The 21,279-nt window shown below is 36.0% G+C and overlaps 3 protein-coding genes across 5 annotated transcripts; 2 read left to right on the top strand and 1 right to left on the bottom strand.

Annotated features, from left to right (window-relative positions):
* The first annotated feature begins 1,670 nt into the window (after positions 1 to 1,670).
* Positions 1,671 to 7,319, top strand: LOC140878208 (probable calcium-binding protein CML36). The gene is made up of 3 exons (XM_073281818.1): positions 1,671 to 1,810; positions 1,884 to 2,177; positions 7,196 to 7,319. The coding sequence occupies exons 1-3, from the start codon at positions 1,671 to 1,673 to the stop codon at positions 7,317 to 7,319; spliced, it is 558 nt and encodes a 185-aa protein (XP_073137919.1).
* Positions 7,320 to 10,155: 2,836 nt separating this feature from the next.
* On the top strand, positions 10,156 to 14,498 carry LOC140884338 (uncharacterized). Of its 3 annotated transcripts, none has more exons than XM_073291068.1 (14): positions 10,156 to 10,226; positions 10,298 to 10,378; positions 10,477 to 10,524; positions 10,614 to 10,678; positions 10,770 to 10,867; positions 10,942 to 10,993; positions 11,211 to 11,303; positions 11,576 to 11,686; positions 11,890 to 12,187; positions 12,909 to 13,378; positions 13,493 to 13,602; positions 13,703 to 13,761; positions 13,852 to 14,039; positions 14,122 to 14,498. In XM_073291068.1, exons 1-14 carry the CDS (start codon positions 10,196 to 10,198, stop codon positions 14,308 to 14,310), a joined length of 1,893 nt encoding a protein of 630 aa, XP_073147169.1. In that variant the 5' UTR covers positions 10,156 to 10,195; the 3' UTR covers positions 14,311 to 14,498. The 3 variants fall into 3 exon arrangements, with proteins under 3 accessions (XP_073147169.1, XP_073147168.1, XP_073147170.1); XM_073291067.1 differs by having other exon boundaries at positions 10,924 to 10,993; XM_073291069.1 differs by lacking the exons at positions 10,156 to 10,226; positions 10,298 to 10,378; positions 10,477 to 10,524 and having other exon boundaries at positions 10,615 to 10,678; positions 10,967 to 10,993.
* Positions 14,499 to 15,030: 532 nt separating this feature from the next.
* On the bottom strand, positions 15,031 to 18,776 carry LOC140881491 (uncharacterized). Its single transcript, XM_073286848.1, has 11 exons — positions 18,394 to 18,776; positions 18,089 to 18,176; positions 16,976 to 17,067; positions 16,772 to 16,890; positions 16,488 to 16,603; positions 16,288 to 16,415; positions 16,114 to 16,200; positions 15,853 to 15,913; positions 15,628 to 15,668; positions 15,427 to 15,547; positions 15,031 to 15,296 (listed from the first exon to the last, which is right to left on the bottom strand). Exons 1-11 carry the CDS (start codon positions 18,723 to 18,725, stop codon positions 15,237 to 15,239), a joined length of 1,245 nt encoding a protein of 414 aa, XP_073142949.1. The 5' UTR covers positions 18,726 to 18,776; the 3' UTR covers positions 15,031 to 15,236.
* Between the last annotated feature and the right edge of the window lie 2,503 nt (positions 18,777 to 21,279).

Here is a 21,279-nt window from a genome sequence, read left to right as displayed (position 1 = left end):
TGTTGTGGTAGACTCCAAAAAACCCGCTCAAAGACAACATTTTATTAAAAATGTTGTCTTTTACCCCTCAATGACAACAGTTTTGGATAAATTATTGTCTTTCACAAAAGAAAAACGCTCAAAGACAACACTTTTAGTTAAAAATGTTGTTAAAAAAGAAAAAACAACAGTTTTAAGAAAAACTGTTGTTTTTTTAGTGTGGTTGTTTTAAGATTTTCTTGTAGTGAATGTTATCCATACTGGAGATGAAGTTTCAAGAAATGTATTACGAAGAGAGAAGGAGAAAGGAGGAAAAAAGGAAAGGAAAGAATAATTTTTTATAAATTGTGAAGAATTTCTTCAAGTAAAAGAGAGTGATAGACATTATGATTCTTCAAAATATTTGTTATTATATAGAAATTTGAACGATTGGATTTCAAATTTTGAAAAGCTTAAACACATTATTCAATGTGGTCAAAAGCTATATGAGAATCTTGTCAGGATCATGTTACTGAATTAGTTGTCTGATAAAGTTGGGAATCTTGCTGGAAAGATCACGATTTGTTGTCGGGAGGTTGTATGCATTATTGTGGTGATTTTATACGTGCTTGATAATTTTGTGTATTATTGTGATGATTTTTACATGCTTGATAATTTAATTATTTTGAGTGTCTCGAATCACGTCCGCATTAGGAGGTAGCGGACGATATGAATCAACGTCCGCTTTTATTAAAAGCGGACCTTGGTATTATATTATTAATATAATTAGCATGCTCATCGCTTGCTCACAGAAGGGGACGGTGCCACATAGGCAGCATCCGCTTCTGTCAGAAGCGGACGCTGCCTATGTGGCAGCGTCCCCTTCTGTGAGCAAGCGGACGCTGACATTATTTTAATTAAAATAATGTGAGCGTCCGCTTGACCCTGAATTTTACTGCAGGGTCCGCTATTGGTAGGGGCGTTTTGCAGTATTACTGCAAAACCCCATGCCATGCATTATTTGTGCAAAATATAATTTTTTTTAAATTACATATAAAAAAACCCCGTATGTTGAGATGACATCTGCGCGACTGGGTGGTTAGCTGGTCAGTGATCATTCAGTCTTCCGCACAAATGATACAAGGTTGTTAGTGATTGTCAGAGTTGTGTCGGCGGACATTAAGAAGATGTCAGATAATGTTTCGGAAGGGTACGCAAGCAGTTACGTGTCAACATCAGTCACCTTTATATATCTGTATTTATATGAGTCAGCTGGAAGCAAGGGAGATGAACGAGAAGAAAAGAGTGAAACACTTTTAATTAGTTCAAGACAAGTTAGTGAGTGAATTCGAGAGTGATTTAAACACGGGCGACTGAGAGGGAAATAAAAAAGAATCAAAGCTTTGATTTCAGTTGTGTTGAGTTCTTGAAAGTGTAATTTACGACGTACTCGTAAAACTCCAATTAATTAATAAGATTTGCTCCAACGGTGGATGAAGGTTAATTTTGGACTGAATCTTGTTTTTTTTTTTTTTTTTTTGCTCTTATCATTTAAGTTTCATATAATAAAGAGATATATATATATGGTTATGGCAATGCCCAAACACTCAATTTATTAAGCTTCTGCTGCTACTGCTTCCTCCCTCTTTCTCTTTCTCTTTCTCTTTCTCTTTCTCATCACTGCAGTCACCATTTCTCTGTCTTCTTCCGCCATGAAACTCAGCAAGATAATAAACCCCGCTAAGCTTTTCAAGAATTCACGGCGCTCTGTCTCCAGAACAACCAACAATTCCAGCTTCAACTCCTCTTGCTCCTCAGACAAACCCAACACTAGTACTATGTACCCCAATTAATAATAATAATAATAATAATAATAATAATAATAATAATAATAATAATAATAATAATAATAATAATAATAATACTCGGGACTGCCTTAAACAAGCTTTCCAGATGATTGATAGGGACAGGGACGGCAAAATCAACAAGGAGGACCTCCAGTCCTTGCTCACCCGTCTCGGCCCGGACCCACCCAGACCCGACGAACTCATGAAATTGATGTTGAGCGAGGACGGGTTCATCAGCTTCGATGAGTTCTACGCCATCGCCGGCTCAGCATTCTCGCCGCCTTCTTGCGACGTTGAGACAAGGACCACCTTTGATTTCTTCGACTCCGATCACAACGGAAAGATCATGCCGGAGGAGCTTTTCCAGGTCTTCAAAATGTTATGGATTAAGCCGGAACGATCATGACGATAATAATTGCGGAATAAAAAATAATCAACAAGAACACCAAGATGTACGTGGTTTACCTAATATAGGCTACGTCTACGGAGCTGCTGCAAATATTTATTACCGGAGAAATATTACAAGTGTATACAAAACACTATATCTCTCACCAACCCCAAATCCCGAGTATTACCGAGAAAATATTTCTCTAACTCACACAAAAGAACCCTCAAGAAAATACCTAGAAACCTTTTTCTTTTGTTTCTTATTTCCTATGCTCTCTGATTTTGGGATGTCTAAACAGAAGAACGAATGACCCTATTTATAGGCATCATCCTCCAATGTGAAAGCCTTCAGAAAAGAAATCAATTTTGATTTCTTTTTCCACGTTTAGACAATGCACGTGAACACATTAAAATGGTTGGTGGGCTGTTGTCAACAATTTCCAACTTTCAACAATCTCCCACTTGAAGACTTGATTCCAATCATGGCTTCACACAGTCAATACAGCAGCTCATGCTTCCTTTCTTATACTTGCAGTCTAACTGAAGTCGAACATAACTTCGGTTTGTCAGTGGTCACCGCCTTTGTGAACATATCAGCTGGATTTCTGCTTCCAGGAATCTTCTCAAGCATCAAGATTCCATCCTCCAAAACTGATCTGATGAAATGGTATCGAACTTGTATATGCTTCGTCCTTGCATGATAAACAGGATTCTTTGCCAAATGAATAGCACTTTGACTGTCACAGTGTAACGTGCTATCTTCAAGCTTCTGACCCAACTCCTCAAGGAATGATCTCAACCATATCATCTCCTTGCTAGCTTCTGTCACTGCAACATACTCAGCTTCAGTAGTCGAAAGTGCAACAATCTTTTGCAACTTAGACACCCAGCTTACTGCCGTACCACCTAATGTGAACACATATCCAGTAGTACTCTTTCTGCCGTCTAGGTCACCACCCATGTCGGCATCTACAAAACCTTGTAAGCCTGAATCTGAATTTTTGAAGCACAGAGATGAACTAATAGTACCTTTCAAATATCTGAGAATCCACTTCACTGCTTCCCAGTGTTGTTTTCCTGGATTGCTCATAAACCTGCTCACAACTCCCACTGCATGTGCTATGTCTGGTCTGGTGCACACCATTGCATACATGAGGCTTCCGACAGCAGATGCATAAGGAACCTTATTCATATAAGCATGCTCCTGCTCCGTCAATGGTGATTGAGCTTTGGTTAGTTTGAAATGACTAGCCAAAGGAGTACTAACCGGTTTAGCTTCATTCATGTTGAATCTGCTAAGCACCTTTTTCACGTACTCTGTCTGAGATAACTTCAAGACTCCGTTCACCCTATCTCTCAAGATCCTCATACCAAGAATTTGTTTTGCAGCTCCCAAATCCTTCATTGCAAATTCCTTTGATAACTCTCTTGAGTTTATCAATCTCCTCCAGACAAGATTTTGCTATCAACATGTCATCCACATATAGCAGTAGAATGATATAAGAACCATCAATCTTTTTCACATAACAACAGTGATCCGCCTGACACCTCAGGAAACCGTTGTTATTCATGAATTCGTCAAACTTCTTGTACCACTGTCTTGGAGCTTGTTTGAGACCGTACAAGCTCTTCTGAAGTTTGCATACCATTTTCTCCTTCCCTCGTACTTCAAATCCCTGTGGCTGCTTCATATAAATTTCTTCATCTAGGTCACCATGAAGAAATGCCGTCTTTACATCCAACTGCTCCAGATGTAAGTTTTCATTCGCCACTAATCTAAGTACAGTTCTGATAGTGGTCAGCTTCACCACTGGAGAGAAAATCTCGGTGTAATCAATGCCTTCCCGCTGTTGAAAACCTTTCACAACAAGTCTCGCCTTGTACTGCTTGCTACCGTCAACTTCTTCTTTGATCCGGTACACCCACTTGTTGTGTAATGCCTTTTTGCCTTCCGGAAGTTCTGTCAGCTCCCAAGTCTGATTGGATGACAGTGAATCCATCTCGTCTTTCATGGCTAACTCCCACTTGATTGAATCATCATTTTGCATCGCTTTTTCAAAGGTCTCCGGTTCACCTTTATCAGTCAGCAAAATATAGTGAAGTGCAGGGGAGAATTTTTGAGGTGGTCTGATGGTTCTCGACGATCTCCTGAGTTCAATCACCGGAGTTTGTGGATCAACTTCTTGTGCCGTTTCTTCTTCCTGGTTACTATCCTCCAACTCATTCATAGGAATATCTATCAATGGCACCTCATTTGACTTCAGGACTTCGGGACATTTATCTCCTGCTGCAATGTCTGACTTGTCCTTGTACAAAACTTGCTCATTGAAAATGACATCTCTGCTCCGAATAATCTTTCGATTTTGGTCATCCCAGAACCGATAACCAAACTCATTATCTCCATAACCAATAAAGAAACATTTCTTTGATTTCGGATCAAGTTTCGTTCTGTTGGCTGAATCGATGTGAACATATGAGAGACAACCAAACACTTTCAAGAACGAAAGGTTTACTCCTTTGCCGCTCCAAACCTCCTCTGGTATTCTACAATCAAGTGGTACCGAAGGTCCTCTGTTGATCAGATACGCTGCAGTGTTAACTGCATCAGCCCATAATGATTTCGGCAGTCCAGCGTGCAATCTCATGCTCCTGGCTCGCTCATTCAGGGTCCTGTTCATTCTTTCAGCTACACCATTCTGTTGAGGTGTACCAGGAATGGTTTTCTCCATCTTGATCCCGTTCTGTACACAATACTTCTTGAACTCAAAATCTTCATATTCTCCACCATTATCAGACCGTAAACACTTCACTTTCAAGTTGGTCTCATTTTCCACCATGACTTTCCATCTCTTGAAGGTTTCGTAAACATCAGATTTATTTTTCAAAAAATAAACCCAAACTTTCCTGCTCGAATCGTCGATGAATGTGACATAGTATCGTGAGCCTCCGAGAGATGTCACAGGAGATGGCCCCCACACGTCAGTATGAACCAGCTCCAACTTTGCTGCTTTTGGTTCTCTACCGCATTTTGAAAAACTCACCCTTTTCTGCTTTCCAAGAACACAACTTTCACACAGTTTGTGTTCGACAGTTTTGTACTCCGGTAGCTTTCTTTTTGATATCAGCATCTTCATTCCCTTCTCACTCATATGTCCAAGTCTACAATGCCATAGACTTGAGTTAGCTCCAGTATCCACAGCTGCTAACATATCTCTGCAACTGGAAGTCATGTAGAGAGTTCCACTTTTCGTTCCTCGAGCAACTATCATGGCTCCTTTGCTCACTTTCCAAGAGCCATCACCAGAGGTCACTTTATGGCCTTCGTCATCGAGCTGTCCCACTGAGATCAGATTTCGGGTTAAATTTGGTACATGCCTCACTTTGTTGAGCTTCCAGATGGATCCGTTTGACATTTTCAAACTGATATCACCCATACCAGCTATTTCCAACGGTTTTCCATCAGCCAGGAAAATTTTTTCGTAATTACCAGCAATGTAATTACTGAATACCTCACGATCACCAGTGGTATGAAATGAAGCTCCCGAATCCATAACCCAAGAATCAACCGGGTTTTCCATGGATAGTACTAAGGTATCATTTACATCCTCAGTAATAGCATTTTCATTATTCTTGGGTGATCTGCAGTCCTTTTTCATGTGACCAGTTTCACCACAGCTCCAAAACTTCAATTTCTTTTCAAAGGTATTTTTTTCTTTTCCAGTTCTTAATTTGGATCTGCCACGCCATCGGTTAGAAACTTTTTCGCTACTCCTACCCCTACTTTTGTTTTCAAGATTTAGGGCAGATCTCGATGATGTTGCTTCTCCCGAATCCCTCCTGCGAACTTCTTCACCAAGGATTCGATCTCTGACATCATTGAATTGTAACTTTCCCTTTCCAGCAGAATTGCTAACCGCTGCCCGCATCGGCTCCCAAGAATTTGGCAAAGACGCCAATAGAATAAGTGCTCGAATTTCATCATCAAATTTAATTTCAACCGATGTTAGTTGGAAAACAATCGTGTTGAATTCATTGATGTGTGCTGCCACCAAAGCACCTTCCTCCATCTTTAAGTTGAATAACTTTTTCATGAGGAACACTTTATTATTTGTTGATGGCTTCTCGTACATGTCCGACAAAATGGACATCATTTTCTCCGTGGTTTTTGCCTCCGCCACGTTGTGTGCCACGTTCTTTGTTAGAGTCAATCGTATTACCCCTAACACTTGTCGGTCAAGAAGCTCCCACTCATCATCCTCCATATTTTCTGGCTTCACCCTGGATAGAGGTTGATGTAGCTTCTTGCTATACAGATAATCTTTAATCTGTAAGTGCCAGAACGTGAAATCTGTACTGTCGAACTTATTGATTCTCGGTCCCGATCCGTCATTTCCGGCCATCGCTTCACTTGCCTTAATAAAATTTCAAAAAATCTTTTCTGATGTGGAAGATCAGACAAAGCTGCAACCACAGAGCATACTCAAAATTTTAAGAAATTTTTCACCAAGGCTCCCGAACACCGTAACAGCTCTGATACCAGTTGTTATGGATTAAGCCGGAACGATCATGACGATAATAATTGCGGAATAAAAAATAATCAACAAGAACACCAAGATGTACGTGGTTCACCCAATATAGGCTACGTCCACGGAGCTGCTGCAAATATTTATTACCGGAGAAATATTACAAGTGTATATTAAACACTATATCTCTCACCAACCCCAAACCCCGAGTATTACCGAGAAAATATTTCTCTAACTCACACAAGAGAACCCTCAAAAAAATACCTAGAAACCTTTTTCTTTTGTTTTTTATTTCCTATGGTCTCTGATTTTGGGATGTCTAAAAGAAGAACGAATGACCCTATTTATAGGCATCATCCTCCAATGTGAAAGCCTTCAGAAAAGAAATCAATTTTGATTTATTTTGCCACGTTTAGACAATGCATGTGAACACATTAAAATGGTTGGTGGGCTGTCGTCAACAATTTCCAACTTTCAACACAAAACCATCCCCGATTGCACTTTAGACGACTGCCGTCGGATGATAACAAACGTCGACATCAAAGGACACGGCTTCGTCTGCTTCGACGACTTTCGCCGTATGATGCTTCTGCACCAATCATGACAAATAAATTTCATTTTTTTTTGCATGCCCCCATCGATCGTTCGAAATTCTTTGAATTTAGGATCGATTCTACATAAATATTGTGCATGCTTATGCTGGGAATATATATATATAATATGTGTATTTTCATCGAGTTCAATTTAATTTTATTCTAATGTTTTGATGGCAGAAAACTTTGTGTATTTCTATGAGTTATTTTATTGTGTGTGTAAACAGGAAAAACATTGGCTTATAACAACTTGAATTTTTTAGATTAGGGATATTGTTACCCCAACAAGGAGATTCGAATTAATGTTTTTTCAAAGTAATTTTTTGTTGGGATAATTCTTATTAAAAATAGAAAATAGTTTTTATCTTAGATCCCGTGGTCGTGTATCTTATTATGCTAACGTACGTAACATGCACTAGCTGCTGCCAAAAATCAACCATAAAATCTATATAAGAGGTTGTTATTTAAATTTGAGTGATAAATTGAAAAAAACAAACAAACAAATTGTGATTCTTTCATTTGCGTTGGAAGATGATTAAAACGATTATATAAATTTTTTTATTCGGTTATCTCAATATATTGTTCAGTAACATTTCTTTGTAATCTTTACTAATATAGTACCCATGTACTGAAAATATTTGTTTCTTCAATTAAACGTGGATATATAAATTAAGAAATTTGTTTGTGAATTTTATTTTTTCAATGATTTCTTGATTTGTGTGAAAAAAAAAACACAAAAATATTATTTGGGATGAATATATACAGTAGGAGAGAGCGTGTTTGATTTTACGGTGCGTGAAGCTGGTTGTTGAAAAAATATTACAAAATACGATTGATTGGAATTAGCTATAATAATTACTATGTATTAATAAATCGCTTACATGGAGCAGTTTTTAATGTTTTGGGGGGAAAATAAAGCTTATAAGTTTAAAATGAAAATATATAAAGAGAGCGAGAAATATAATTCAGAAGATAATGTGGTTGTATTTTCTTGAAAATAATACGATCATATAAGTTTATCTGCAGACAAACAATAGTGGAGCTAGATACAAACGGGAGGACAAAATAAAAACTCTAAAAATGGTAGGATGAATTAATTCGATTCATTTTTTGTTTTACAAATAACAATATATACATTTGTATGAAAAAACTTGCAATAAAATGGCGCAATCAATTAGAACTCTGACTTATTTTCATCGGTGATGTAAAGTGGACACAGACAAATCGACCAAGCTTCACGTGAATAGGTTTCTTGTGAGACGGTATCACAGATTTTTATCTGTGAAACGAATCAACTCAATCCATATTTACAATTAAAAATAATACATTTGACATAAAAAACAATATTTTTTAATATGTGACTCAAATAAAGAATCCGTCTCACGAAATTGACACGTGCAACCGTCTCACCAGATTGTTGTGAATCTTATATAATACAGAAACATTTGAAACGTATTGAAAAACTAATAATCTTATGACCTTATTGTTGTGATCCTACATTAAGAGTAATACTCAAATCATACATCCAATGGTTCATATATCTACACATGGACATAATTAATTATTATATATGTTGATGTGATTCTTGAGACCCTCTCTTTAGGATAATACCCAAATCAATTATCAGATGATCTACGTCTCAACACATATGCACCATTAATATTAGGGTGTGTTTACTTGGCTTGATAACCATAGCATGAACTTGTTAATCCAATTTCATCCATTGTTTACTTTAAAAAAAATCAATTCTCTTCAAATCTCAAGGCCCGTCATTCAACCTTATTTCATGGGATATTTCATCCTTAATTATATATGGTATAACATACCATGAACACTAATTGTGGAAAAAAAATCTACATAAATCATAATTTACACTCCTTTAATTCATGTGTTTTCTTCCAAATTTATATCACTCTTTTATAACTCAGTTTATTAATTTTAACTATTTTAAAACAATACATATTTTTATACCCAATAATTTTAATACGTGAAAATGACTCGATTGTGAATCAATAATAATTTACAATTAAAAAATAATCAAATCCAAATTATATATGAATAAAAAATTAAATATAAGATTATTTAATATAGGTGGAGGGTAAAATTTTAATTCGTCCATCAATCATTGTTTCAATCCCAAAATTAATAACTAAAAGTAAACATGTTATTGTTTATCCATCATTATTCCACATCCTTCAAAATTATTTTAATAGTTCTAGTATGATTTATCACATGTAATTTCATCTCACTAAGTAAACGCAGTCTTATAGTGCTGACATGACAAATCATGGATTGTTAGATCTTTTATTAGGATAATATTCATAAGGTAGATTGAACTCTGCCTCTGTTAGGAGAATCTATTGTCCAAAAGCAATGAATTGTGGTACCTTTTCAGTAAAAAATAAGGCACATGATTGTTGGATCTCTGACTCGATCTATAAGCAAGTTTCACGAATAAATCCCACAAACAGTAATTTATTTTTTTTGCGTTCGTCGAAATATTACTAAAATATTTCGATTATGTGTACATCTTAAACCCTTAAAAATTATGACGATGCTTTAAGAATTACACTGAGAGAATATTTGATATATCAAAGTATGGTTGGGAGTATTTCTGAAGAATTTTTTAAATTTATAAAAAGAAACATGTACCATATTATATTTGAGCTACAATTAAATTTTATTCCAAATCTGATGGCAGGCCCACGATGTATGTATTTGGACCATGATCCGATTACAATATGGGGCAGGCCCATGATACATGTACCAGTACTTGGATCAATGATCCAATTACAATATGGGTAGGCCCACTGGAAAAAGATTTTTTAATATTTCCCGCCAAACGAATAAGCAACCATTCATTTCATTTCCCAACTCACATCCACCAATGGAGCGTACAAGAAGAAGCTCTTCCATCGGTAACAATCAATCTTTTTGTGTTGTGTAATTCCATTTTGCTGTTTTTGAGTGTGTCTGTTTTTTCCCCCAGGAAATCGTCAGGTCGCAGTGGAAGCGAAGAATTTTAACGCCCAAAATAGTGCCCAAACTGATGATAAAATTAAAATATCTGGTAACTGATTTCGACCTATTTAAATTGATTTGTGGGTGTTCATTTGTTGTTTGTTTGTTTTTTGTTCCCTTTTTTATGGTCATTATTGGATGCGGTAGTGGTAGAAGAAACCAACAAACATAATAGGTCTCAGCATTGCGGTCGCGGTAATTATTTTCTTCTTTACTTTTTACTTATTAATTATCATTGTATTAGAAATCAAATCCCTTTCTCTTGTGTTTATTTATGTTTCCAGGAGACTATTATTTCGTGCTAGCTAATCCAAACGATGTAGAAAGCCATAGCAGGTCCCTTGTTCAGGTGGAAATACATACATCATTCTAAGCATGTCATTTTGAGTTTCACATCAATTATAATATGATGTTTCCTGTTTATTTAACTGATGTTTCAGGAAGCATTATCTCTTTACATTAAGGAGTTACCTGCAATGAATTATGCTTCTAATACTGGAAAGGAATCCACGTTTCTTCAAAGATGTGTTACAAATGGGTAAGGACCTGCTCATTCCTCGCTCTTGTTGTCCTTGATAAGTGATAACCATCCAGTTGGTTTATTTTATCCAGAAAATATTGTACTTTAATGATGAAGTGCAAGGATGTAAACCAGCCTGGAGAGGTACGTTGCAGCGGTTACAATCCATAAACTTTTCAGTTGATGTGATTGTTGAGAGCATTGACCCATTGCAATCCATAAACTTTTCAGTTGATGTGATTGTTGAGAGCATTGACCCAAGTTTTTTTTTGGGTCACTACGAAGATGTTACTGTGAGTGAACATTAATTGGATGACTTGCTGATGCACTTTGCTTACGGTTCAATTGTATTTTTGAACAGGTCATTGCAGCAATTACTTATCAAATAATTCCGGTTGATACACTGTATGCTGAAATACCTCTTGCGGCTGTCAACTCAGTTTTTCAAAACAAGGTTCTAGGCCTCATCTCCTCCCCTTTTTAAGTTTCAAACTGGGCTCAATGGGATACACATGATATTAACTAATATGTCAATTATGTATTTACAGTAACATGGCATCCGAATTGTATAATGCATACCTTGTTGAGCTAACGATTCCTATGCTTTTGGTTTCCCTTTCAAATGTTGTTCACTCTTGCCGAATTAGTTTTCCGTATGCACACCTTCATGGATCTTTCTCATTTGGGCTTTCGGATTGGAGTTGCTTATAAATGATAGAATTTCAGGGAATTGGCAGCTTATTATTCTCGGAATTGAGAGAAAGACTGCTGAATGTAGGTGTTCGCACCTTACTCTGCTGGGGAGACACAGAATCTGAAGGATTTTGGATTAAACTGGTTCGTGCTTAATGTCTAGTTTGAAATTGGGTCATGACCACTGGAAAAATTTCAACACTGATTTTTTACATTCAAGTAGAAGGCTAAGCATGGCCTGAGAAAGATGGCTTTGTCGCAACATCGTGCTTCTTTCTTGTTGCCTCTGTTTAAAAATAGTTTATGCACTTGCAATTGCATACTTTCTTGATTGAAACTATATGCAGGGGTTCACGGTGATTGGCAAGGTGAATAAAAAGGGAAGAGCTAGTAGACTTCCTATTAAAGCTGGTGTTCGGCGAGCATTATGCTTTCCTGGTGGTTCAACTCTTTTGGCGTCTCATATTTCCATGGATGCCTCATCCAAAGCTATGGAACTCTTGTTGCCCTTACAAATGAAGTATCAAGGGTTAACAAACATGACAGACGTCCAAGAACCCTGCAAGGAAGTAGAACATCTTCAATGGACTGGGAGTCGATACTCTGACTCTGAACAACTGGGACTCGAAAAATTTTCCGATGATGGTACTTGTACTTTGATAATTTTCAATGCCAGGGTATGCTGGTATTTTTTATTTTCGTCACTATTTTCACAAAGTATAATAAAGTTCATCACCAAATTTACTCTGCAGTGCTTGCTTACATTTAGCAGATCAAATACGGAATATGATACATGTACTCGATAGAGGGGCGTTCTTTGTCCTTAAGTTCACAAGTCTAGTAGTCTAAGCATATGGAACTGGCCTGAAGTAATTATAAACATGTAAGGACGGTAGTAGCTCATGAAAAAACCAACAACTCCAGCTTAGGAAATTGGGTGTCACGTTAATATTATTGAGCCACGTGTAGTAATTTGTACTTCTTTCATAATTTTTATGACATGCGTGTTCCTTAAGGAAGCATCTGGAAGTGGGTTTGAAGGTATTTGATTTCAAATTCATATCGTAAGTCTATTGTATCTATTTCACTGAATATTAAGATCAAGGCTCTTTTGTTGGTCCAGTATTATTTTTTTTTGCTTCATTTAAAAAACCCGCTCCTCAAGGTAATCATTTCAGTGCCATGATTTGAAATTTCCTCACAAATCCAAATAACTCTATCCATATACACCCTAAAAGGTTTTACTTTTAGTTCTAGTCAAGTGGAACTCTGTTTTACACGAAAACCAGTGCATTCTATGGTCCAATGTACCCTTTACCTTTGAAATTCAGCTGTGTTCTTAATCTACTTTATTTTTTTGTTATAGATTGCCCAAATGCTGATCAACTTCCCATTGCAAAGTGTTATGTGGCTTATACGAATGGAGTAACAGAAGCTGGAGGTGCTGCTGACCTGGAGAATTGTTCTTGTTCAGTACAGGGATATAAGAAACGGATATGGGGAACTTCCAGCACGTCCCTGAAGTCTAAAAAAGTGAAGGGAACTCATTCAAATGATTGTCAAGTGGTTTCTCAATGCCCTGTTTGGACAAATGATGTTAGAATAGTGAATTTCTATGAGAGAAACCTGAAAGCATTCAGTGAACACAAACTTATTTCGGAAGCTTCTCTAGTTAATTCCCGGAGTAAAAGCACTTGCGGAAAGTACAAAGAACGTAGAGCAGGAAATATGTCCATTGATAATTGTAGCTTCCCGTTAGTCCCACCCACAGAAAAGTGTGTCAAAATTATGCTCATGAACATTGCTGATGATGATAAGAGGTTAAGTCTTACAAAGGTATTGTCTTTATCTGCCAAAACACTACTATAGTTATTATAATGATTCACCTCCCTAGCCAGGAAACAGATTGGGTAATATTCATTTTGAGCCTATATGTTTCGTTTCATATAGGTAATTGAAGACATGGGGGGAGTTGTTACCTCTAATGGAAGTGAAAGCACTCATGTTGTTACAGGGAAAGCCAGAAAGACATTTAACTTTTGCATTGCTCTCTGTTCAGGGTTTGGCTTCTCTCTGAATGAGATATAATGTAGTGCTATGGTTATTTGATTATATCTTGTGCTCGTTCTATGCTATGTAAACTCGTTGAACTAAATGCAGATGTTGGGTTATCTCCGCTGCATGGCTGAAAGAAAGCTTCAGAAAGGGTAGATTTGTAGGTAACTTCCACCTCCAACTTTTTTCAGAATCATTTTAACGTCCATTTATCTAGTGACGGTAAGCAATTCGGTTTTCATCTGATAATGCAGATGAAATGCCATTTCTTCTGAAAGATGATGAATACGTGGGCAAGTACAGATGCGAGCTAAAATGTGCAGTTCTTAGAGCTAGAGCGAATCCCAATACATTACTTAAAGGTCTGGATATATGGCCAGCAACTCATGTACAACCTCCAGCTAGTACCCTCTCAGCCATTGTTAAGTCGGCAGGAGGAAGAGTAAGCCACCACTAACCAGTTCTTTTAGCATTGAATGGCATGGACTGCAAATATAAAACTTCATTGTCTTGGAAAAATTTAGGTGATCAGAGAATTTTGTGAAGTAGAGGATTTATCGAAAACAATATTTTTGGCATGTGAAGAAGACATGGAAGAAGTGCTCGCAGCAGTCAAGATGGGTATCTTGACATTTAGCATGGATTGGTTAATGAATTGCATCATGAGGCAAGAAGTTGATCTTTATGCAACAAAGTTCGCAGAATCCCTCTAACTTATTTTGATGACAGCTCTGAAGAAATGCCTACGGTTTTTTATGTTCCAAAAATAATTCAGAAATCAGTGGTGGTTTCTTTGACTTGCAAGTATGTTTATGAAGTGCCTTGGATCGCACCTGAGCTTGTGTAAAAATAGAATCTAGATCTATTAAAATCTCATGGCTATATTTTATAGGTCGTTGATCACGAGCGCAAGCAACTTTAGAGCATCAAGGGGTTGGTTATTGGCGCACATAAATTTATTGTCCGCAGCAACAAATATTCGCATAATTTAATGGGGGATGACTTATGAGTTATGAGTGACTGACTACTCCAGGAAGCAAATACAAACTTTTCTAGTCTCCGTCTTCGGGTTAATTGCATCCACACCCCCTGTGAAAAGTCTAAAAGACATAAAACCCCTTAAGAAATATTAATAGGCTAATGCATCCCTCAGTTTTTTAAAATGTAGCACATTTCACCCCTATGTTATACAAATTCGGGCACATTTACACCCTCTCATAGGGGTTTTTATGCTAATTTTTTTAAAATATAGGATCTAACATGCTATTAATTTTACACAGGGGGTTTTATGCCTTTTAAACTTTTCACAAGGGGTGTGCATGCAATTAGCCCCTCCGTCTTCACTAGTAACAAATTTCGTCCAAAAGAGAAAAGGGAAAAAAAAAAAAAAAAAAGATAAAAGGGCAGTTTCGTTGCATCTCAAGGAAACAGAGTAAACAATTCAAAAGTTCATCGATGCTTCTAAAATTATATGGCAAAGATACGATAAGAAACAGTACAGAAGTTTATCTATGTTTCTCAAGTTATATTGCAAACAAAGCTACTCCATTTTTTGTCTCAAATCTGCAATGAAAGTATTCGTTTGGAGAGGAAGAGGGCACTGATATCTTCCAAAAATTCTCACACTGATTCGAGTTCTTCATTTATACCAGCCTGTGAGTAACCACCGCAACAAGAAACAGAAACCGCAACAAATGGCCTGCAAATCATATCCCATGCAGTAAATTTCGAATTTAAAAAAAGCAGTAATTTCTGTCACTGCGGTCTCGTACAGATGGAAGAGCATAGGCGTTTATGGACTTAATACAAGGGACTTGGTACAGTGTTACCTGAAATGCCAAAAGCAGAACACACAGAGATTTCTCTGACTTGCGACCAAACTGTCTCAAAAAATAGTTAACTAGAGTCCCGTCATTTGTCCCTGTTAATAAACGGGTCTTCGGGTCGAACCTGAGCATAACAAGAGAAGTTTATCAAACGTGCCATGCAAAGAGAGAATCTCTACAACAGGAAACTAAGCAACAATTAACCTTGGTAATCGATGCCGAGGACATGGTATAATACCAGCTAGCTGAAACAAGAAAAAATCAACACACTTTTCCCATTTCTTGTCATTCCATCATGTAATTTGTGCGTGTGTGATATATATAAATATAGAAATTTTCAGAAGTGGGCAGGAATTTGTTGGGCAGCTTAAAACATCTATATATATATATATATATATATATATATATATAGAGAGAGAGAGAGAGAACCTGAGGGAGTGAAAGGAGAAAGTTGAGAACTTGTGGAGTGAAGAATATCAGAAGTGTTTCACTGCCAACAATTTAATAGGAATAAATCAAAATATCGAAACTGGTAAATTGATAAAACAAAAAGTGCATGTCCTTCATTTGTTTGAACTTATAATCATTTGACACTCAATAATTTTCTAGCAGATTGTGCCATAAAATTGGGTATGCTCCCCTAGATCAATTTGCCTTGTAATGCAAGGAGTGAAAAATGAAGTACCACACCTAAAATGGCCTAAAATGCCAATAACTGCCATGGTCATTCCAGCAAAGTATGTGTAGGTATCACCAACAAAAACTGAAGATGGATACCTGTGATAATGGCAAGCATGTATACAGAAGTTAGAATACAGATATTAATCTTGATGGGTGCCTAAAAAAGAGTGTCAGAATCGTTACCAGTTATAAGAAAGCAAAGCTAAAGACGTAGCAAGTAAAGGTTGAGCAAGATAGATAGAGAATGCATGCGCTTGTTTGTACTCGGGATCAGTAGCCGCCCCAATTTGCATGACATTATGTATCAAGATCTGAAATTAAAATACATCAAATTTGGTACAAAAACTCGAACTGATTATTATGTAAAAATACTTCTTTCTTACAGCACAAGCAATAACTACTGTTTGTCCAACTTCGAGGCCATTAATGCCAGCATGAATGTTAATTGAATTTGTGCAAAATACAGCCAAGAGCCCCATGTAAAGCTTATACACCCATCCTGACAATATAAAAGACAACAAAAGTGAAGTTGCATTAGCATAGACTATGAAAATTTTCAACTACATCACTGATATGTTTCACAAAAACCATATCCACCCAAAAATGGCTCCTGTTTTATCATTAATATCAATTAGTATCGAAAGAAATATTGTTGAAAACAAATTACCTAAATCTAAAATCTCCAATCCAATGTATGGAACAAGAGGCTTTGGTATAACAATAGTTGTGTGTCCAGCATATGCCATCAATAACGGAAGAGTTGCAATAGATGGCAAAACTAGTTTCCTGTCTTCAGGATTTAATAAAGCTTAATAAGTATCCACCGAAGAAGTACATGGAAATTAATGCAGGTGAGATTCGAGTCACTCACACTCTCCAAGGTACATCAAGGACGTCATCAACAAACCCAAGAAGCATCATGAAGCAAATCGATGCAAGGGCCGCATTATACTCCACAAGCCACTTATCATAATAGAAGGCAACATGTTACTGCTCCGCATATATGAAGACACTAAAACTAAACTAGTCAAAGGGAAAAACAAATAAAATAAAATAAAATTGACTTTTAAATGAAACGGAAACAAAGGATATGTAAGTTGAAGAAAAGAAGCCTTGACACAGATATAAGATCTGCTTTAATTTCGTACTGCCTCAGATTTAAGTACATGATTCTTCCTAGCTATTCAAATCACTATTTTTTCGGGTATTTGATGAGTTTCTCCGAGACACCTAAACACAAAGACCGCCATCTCTCTATTTTCCATTTATGCTGATGAACAAGTCATTAGTGAAAAGAAAACTCTTTTAGGAATGTATGCATATAATTGATAATTCTGCATTGCAAGTTTGTTTGCTGTTTTAGACATAACATATTTAAAAAATAAGCATATTTTTTCCTTTACGATCATTGTAAATCAGCATACTAATATATGGAATTTGATACCATAAGCCATATTTCTTAGGGTTCTGTCTCCAGTATGTTTCAAAACTGATCAGCAATAAAATACCCTTTTAAATGCTGCTACAACCCCTCATTTTATTCTTGGTTATCCAATATCAAGCTAGTGTCTTTTTTTATTTATATCTTCAGAAGTTCCTTATAAAGATTTGGAAAATTTTGAACAACGAAAATACCATCACAGTCTCAACTCGGCATGTCTGATATTCAAGACATCGACTTTTTGGTACTTATTCACTCACTAATAGTTGCAACAATACTTGCATTTTCTCATTCATCACGTGTGTGTTTTAACTACTCATTGACATTCATCAAGTATGTGTTTTATGCACCATGTGTATGAACAATCTGCTATAAACAAACATTGAATCTCCACCTCATGTATCGAATTAAAAAATCACCAAAACTATAAAAAGCATGGAAACTTTTTAATGCAGCCAAATACCATAAAATCTAATTAATAAAGAGTGTCATGCTCCGGCATAGACATATCACAACAGTTCATTGAATACATGCTGAACTTACATTTGAATCTGCGGTGAAGTTGAAATATTGAAACAAGATTGCCACCACTAGAAAGACTATCCCCACGACAATGCCCAAAGATTCAGGCCTGCATTAAATCAAATACCAACAACTAAACTAACTTACAATAGGCTTCCACAGCTAATCTAGAATAGGGCCAGTTATCCAGAACAAAAAAACAAAATCTAAATCTAAGTTGAAGAAGACCACAATAGCCATCCACAACCAACCAAAACGGATGAAAGATGACATTTTTAAAAAAGCAGATAGAAACCCTTAGAATGAAAAGTGGAAATTGAACTTACACTTTAATGGATCCCTCGGGAGTACCTTTCTTGTTAATATCATACCCAAACAAATTCCGTCTGAGAACGTATTTGGACGCCACGGGAATCATAAACGTGGTAATGCAAAACCCTAAGAAGCTGACGAATGCATTGATCAAAATCGATTTTTTAAGTTGGTAGTCAATGTTGTAGCGAGAGAAAATCAAATAGAAATATGGAATGGAAAAAAGGCCAAAAAATTTAAGTATGGTAGAAAATTTAGCAGCACGGAGTGGAGGAGCGTCTGTTTCAAATTTGGATCTCCCGTCGTCGACTCTGGCGGCTTCTGAAACTTTCTTCCGACTCGCCATTTTATTTTTTCCCCTTGTCTCTCTCTCCCTTCTCGATCACTAGGCTGTTTAAGTTTAGATCCAGAAACACAAATATATTATATTTTTTAGAAAAAAAATATATAATAACACTAGTCAGTTAAACAACATAAATATATTCTTGAAATAATTTTTAAAAAATATATAATAACACTAGTCAGTTAAACAACATAAATATATTCTTGAAACACGAAAATTATAGTTAATCTTATAAAACAAATTTTGAAACTTACCCAATATATTCATGAAAAAATTATTAGTTTTCATATGAATTTTATTAACAATCTCTTATTTAATTCAATTATAAAAAATATTATTTTTTATTATAGAACGAAGGTGGGAAATATCAACGGTCTATGGTGTACAAATCCCCGGTGAGTCAATTTGGTCAAATGTAGAACGTGTATCCATCCAATTGGAATTAAACACATCGGATAATGCAGTCCATAGGTGGCAATTATGTGAATGTTTTCTAATTCTGGTGGAAAAATAACGAAAATAAATTTAACGCACTAAAGAAACTCACAAAAAATTATGTGAATGTTTTCTATTTCTGGTGTAATTGTGGTCGAGGTTAGGCTGATCTCTACTTGTATATTAACAAATAAAGCAAGTAAAATCAGTTGAGGGGATGAGTAAGTGAGATTCTACTTGTGCACATATTGACTCAAAGCAGATTTAAGGGTTGAGATCTATTAATACATGTGAGTCCCACAATTTTTTTAGTTGAGTGATTGGGCTACAATTTTTTAAAGACTATAACCTCACAAATATTGAAAAATCATCACCCTTGAATACATCATTGGGATAGTGCATGTATAGGTAGGTTGAAATGATCCAAACGAAGGCCAAGCCCTCAAGCAGGTAACAAAAATCTGAAATACATAGCAAAAAGCACAAAAAACGAATAAATAAAATGCAACAATAATAAAGAAAGCAATAATAAAAACTTAGCGCCGCCTACGAGATGAGTCCGCGGAGCGGTGTCTTGCAGAGCGACATGCAGGAGAGCATGAAGGGGTGAGTTTCCGTATACCGTACCAAAAATATCGGTTTAAAAAACATTCATATCGGTATTGATACCGAAATTCCGAAATTTTGGTATGAAAAAAATTCCTATTGATATCGTATAGATATCGAAAAAAAATTCGGTATATCGAAAAAATGTCAGTATATCGAAAAAATTTCGATACAATATCCCTACAATTCGATATTTTGGTACGGTATCTCAGCCCCTGCACGTGAAGCGTGGCTCGCCTTGCGCTTCAAGGTGGATGCAGTCACCAAACAAACCGAGGACCCGATTGTTAGTAAATATAAAAGAAGAATCCCCTCATAAAATTTGAAGGAGAAAAAGAGAAAAATAACCTTCCTAACCATTGAGTACGAAGTCTCTGTCTCTAACAATGATTTCTCCTAGAGTTTTGTTAGTTTTCTCCGTAGATTTACTTGCACGCTAAACAATGTCATACCTAGGGCCTTTGTCGAACTTACAAATAAAATTTTCAACTTTTTAAAAATTATTTAAGAGAGTTTTTGAAAACTAAACAAGCTAAATACTATAGACCTAATAAGGGCTAATTGCATTAATCTCCCCTGTAAAAAGTCTAATAATCATAAAACCCCCTAAGAAATATTAATAAGCTAATGCATCCCTCAGTTTTTTAAAATGTAGCACATTTCACCCCTATGTTATACAAACTCGGGCACATTTATACCCTCTCATAGGGGTTTTTATGCTAATTTTTTTAAAACATAGGGTCTAACATGCTATTAATTTTATACAGGGTGTTTTATGCCTTTTTGACTTTTCACAGGGGGTGTGGATGCAATTAACCCACCTAATAATTATACGCAAACATATAATGTTCAAAAACTTTATAATATCATTAAATAATAAATTAAAATGTTATAAATAATCACTTAAATAATACTTTGTTATTTTATCAACAGAAACATCAATTATTTGATAATATACGGAACTCAAGAAAATGAATGCACCAAGTTGAAATTTTTTTTTACACTATACCTAATCATGCCCACGAATAAAAAAAAATATCACAGACATTCCTAAAAAAACATCAGAAAAATTAGAAAAATAAAATAAAAATAACATATAAGTCTATGAAATCCAAGAATCAATAATGAAAGCGAGTGGTGAAAGTTTTGGAATCCAAGAGTCGTTCTCTATTAATTATCATGCGATGTGATTGTAACTTCAAATTTAAAGAGAAAAATGATTGATGAAGAGGACAAAGATGCGGTAATACTATTTTTTTGGGCAAAATCATGACATTTAAAAAAAATTTATGGCACACATACACTAATAATAGTTTATGAATTTTTTTGGACCTGTACCTGAGACGGTGGACTCACTCGCCTCATGTTAGGTCCGAGCCTGATGCTAAATTAATTTCTCACTGAAGCAAAATAAAAGCATAAAGAGGATTTCAATTGAACAATTTAGGAGAAAATGGAGTGGTGAAGAGAAAAATGTCAGCCTAAAAAAAGAAAAAAACATAAAAAAAGGAGGAAG

The sequence above is a fragment of the Henckelia pumila genome, chromosome 2, assembly GCF_033568475.1.
Source record: "Henckelia pumila isolate YLH828 chromosome 2, ASM3356847v2, whole genome shotgun sequence".
Taxonomy (NCBI): domain Eukaryota; kingdom Viridiplantae; phylum Streptophyta; class Magnoliopsida; order Lamiales; family Gesneriaceae; genus Henckelia; species Henckelia pumila.
This window is presented reverse-complemented; position numbering and strand designations above follow the sequence as displayed.

What these genes read in the sequence shown, in the direction of transcription:
- LOC140878208 (XM_073281818.1), top strand. Translation starts at nt 1,671, where the DNA reads ATGAAACTCAGCAAGATAATAAACCCCGCTAAGCTTTTCAAGAATTCA. An exon ending in AGTACTATGTACCCCAATTA is followed by an intron (nt 1,811 to 1,883) that starts ATAATAATAATA and finishes TAATAATAATAC; the next exon opens with TCGGGACTGCCTTAAACAAG. An exon ending in GAGGAGCTTTTCCAGGTCTT is followed by an intron (nt 2,178 to 7,195) that starts CAAAATGTTATG and finishes CAACTTTCAACA; the next exon opens with CAAAACCATCCCCGATTGCA.
- LOC140884338 (XM_073291067.1), top strand. Translation starts at nt 10,196, where the DNA reads ATGGAGCGTACAAGAAGAAGCTCTTCCATCG. An exon ending in TGATAAAATTAAAATATCTG is followed by an intron (nt 10,379 to 10,476) that starts GTAACTGATTTC and finishes TGGATGCGGTAG; the next exon opens with TGGTAGAAGAAACCAACAAA. An exon ending in TGCATTGCTCTCTGTTCAGG is followed by an intron (nt 13,603 to 13,702) that starts GTTTGGCTTCTC and finishes AACTAAATGCAG; the next exon opens with ATGTTGGGTTATCTCCGCTG.
- LOC140881491 (XM_073286848.1), bottom strand. Translation starts at nt 18,725, where the DNA reads ATGGCGAGTCGGAAGAAAGTTTCAGAAGCCGCCAGAGTCGACGACGGG. An exon ending in CCCGAGGGATCCATTAAAGT is followed by an intron (nt 18,177 to 18,393) that starts GTAAGTTCAATT and finishes GATTTAATGCAG; the next exon opens with GCCTGAATCTTTGGGCATTG. An exon ending in ATTGGAGATTTTAGATTTAG is followed by an intron (nt 16,604 to 16,771) that starts GTAATTTGTTTT and finishes TTATATTGTCAG; the next exon opens with GATGGGTGTATAAGCTTTAC.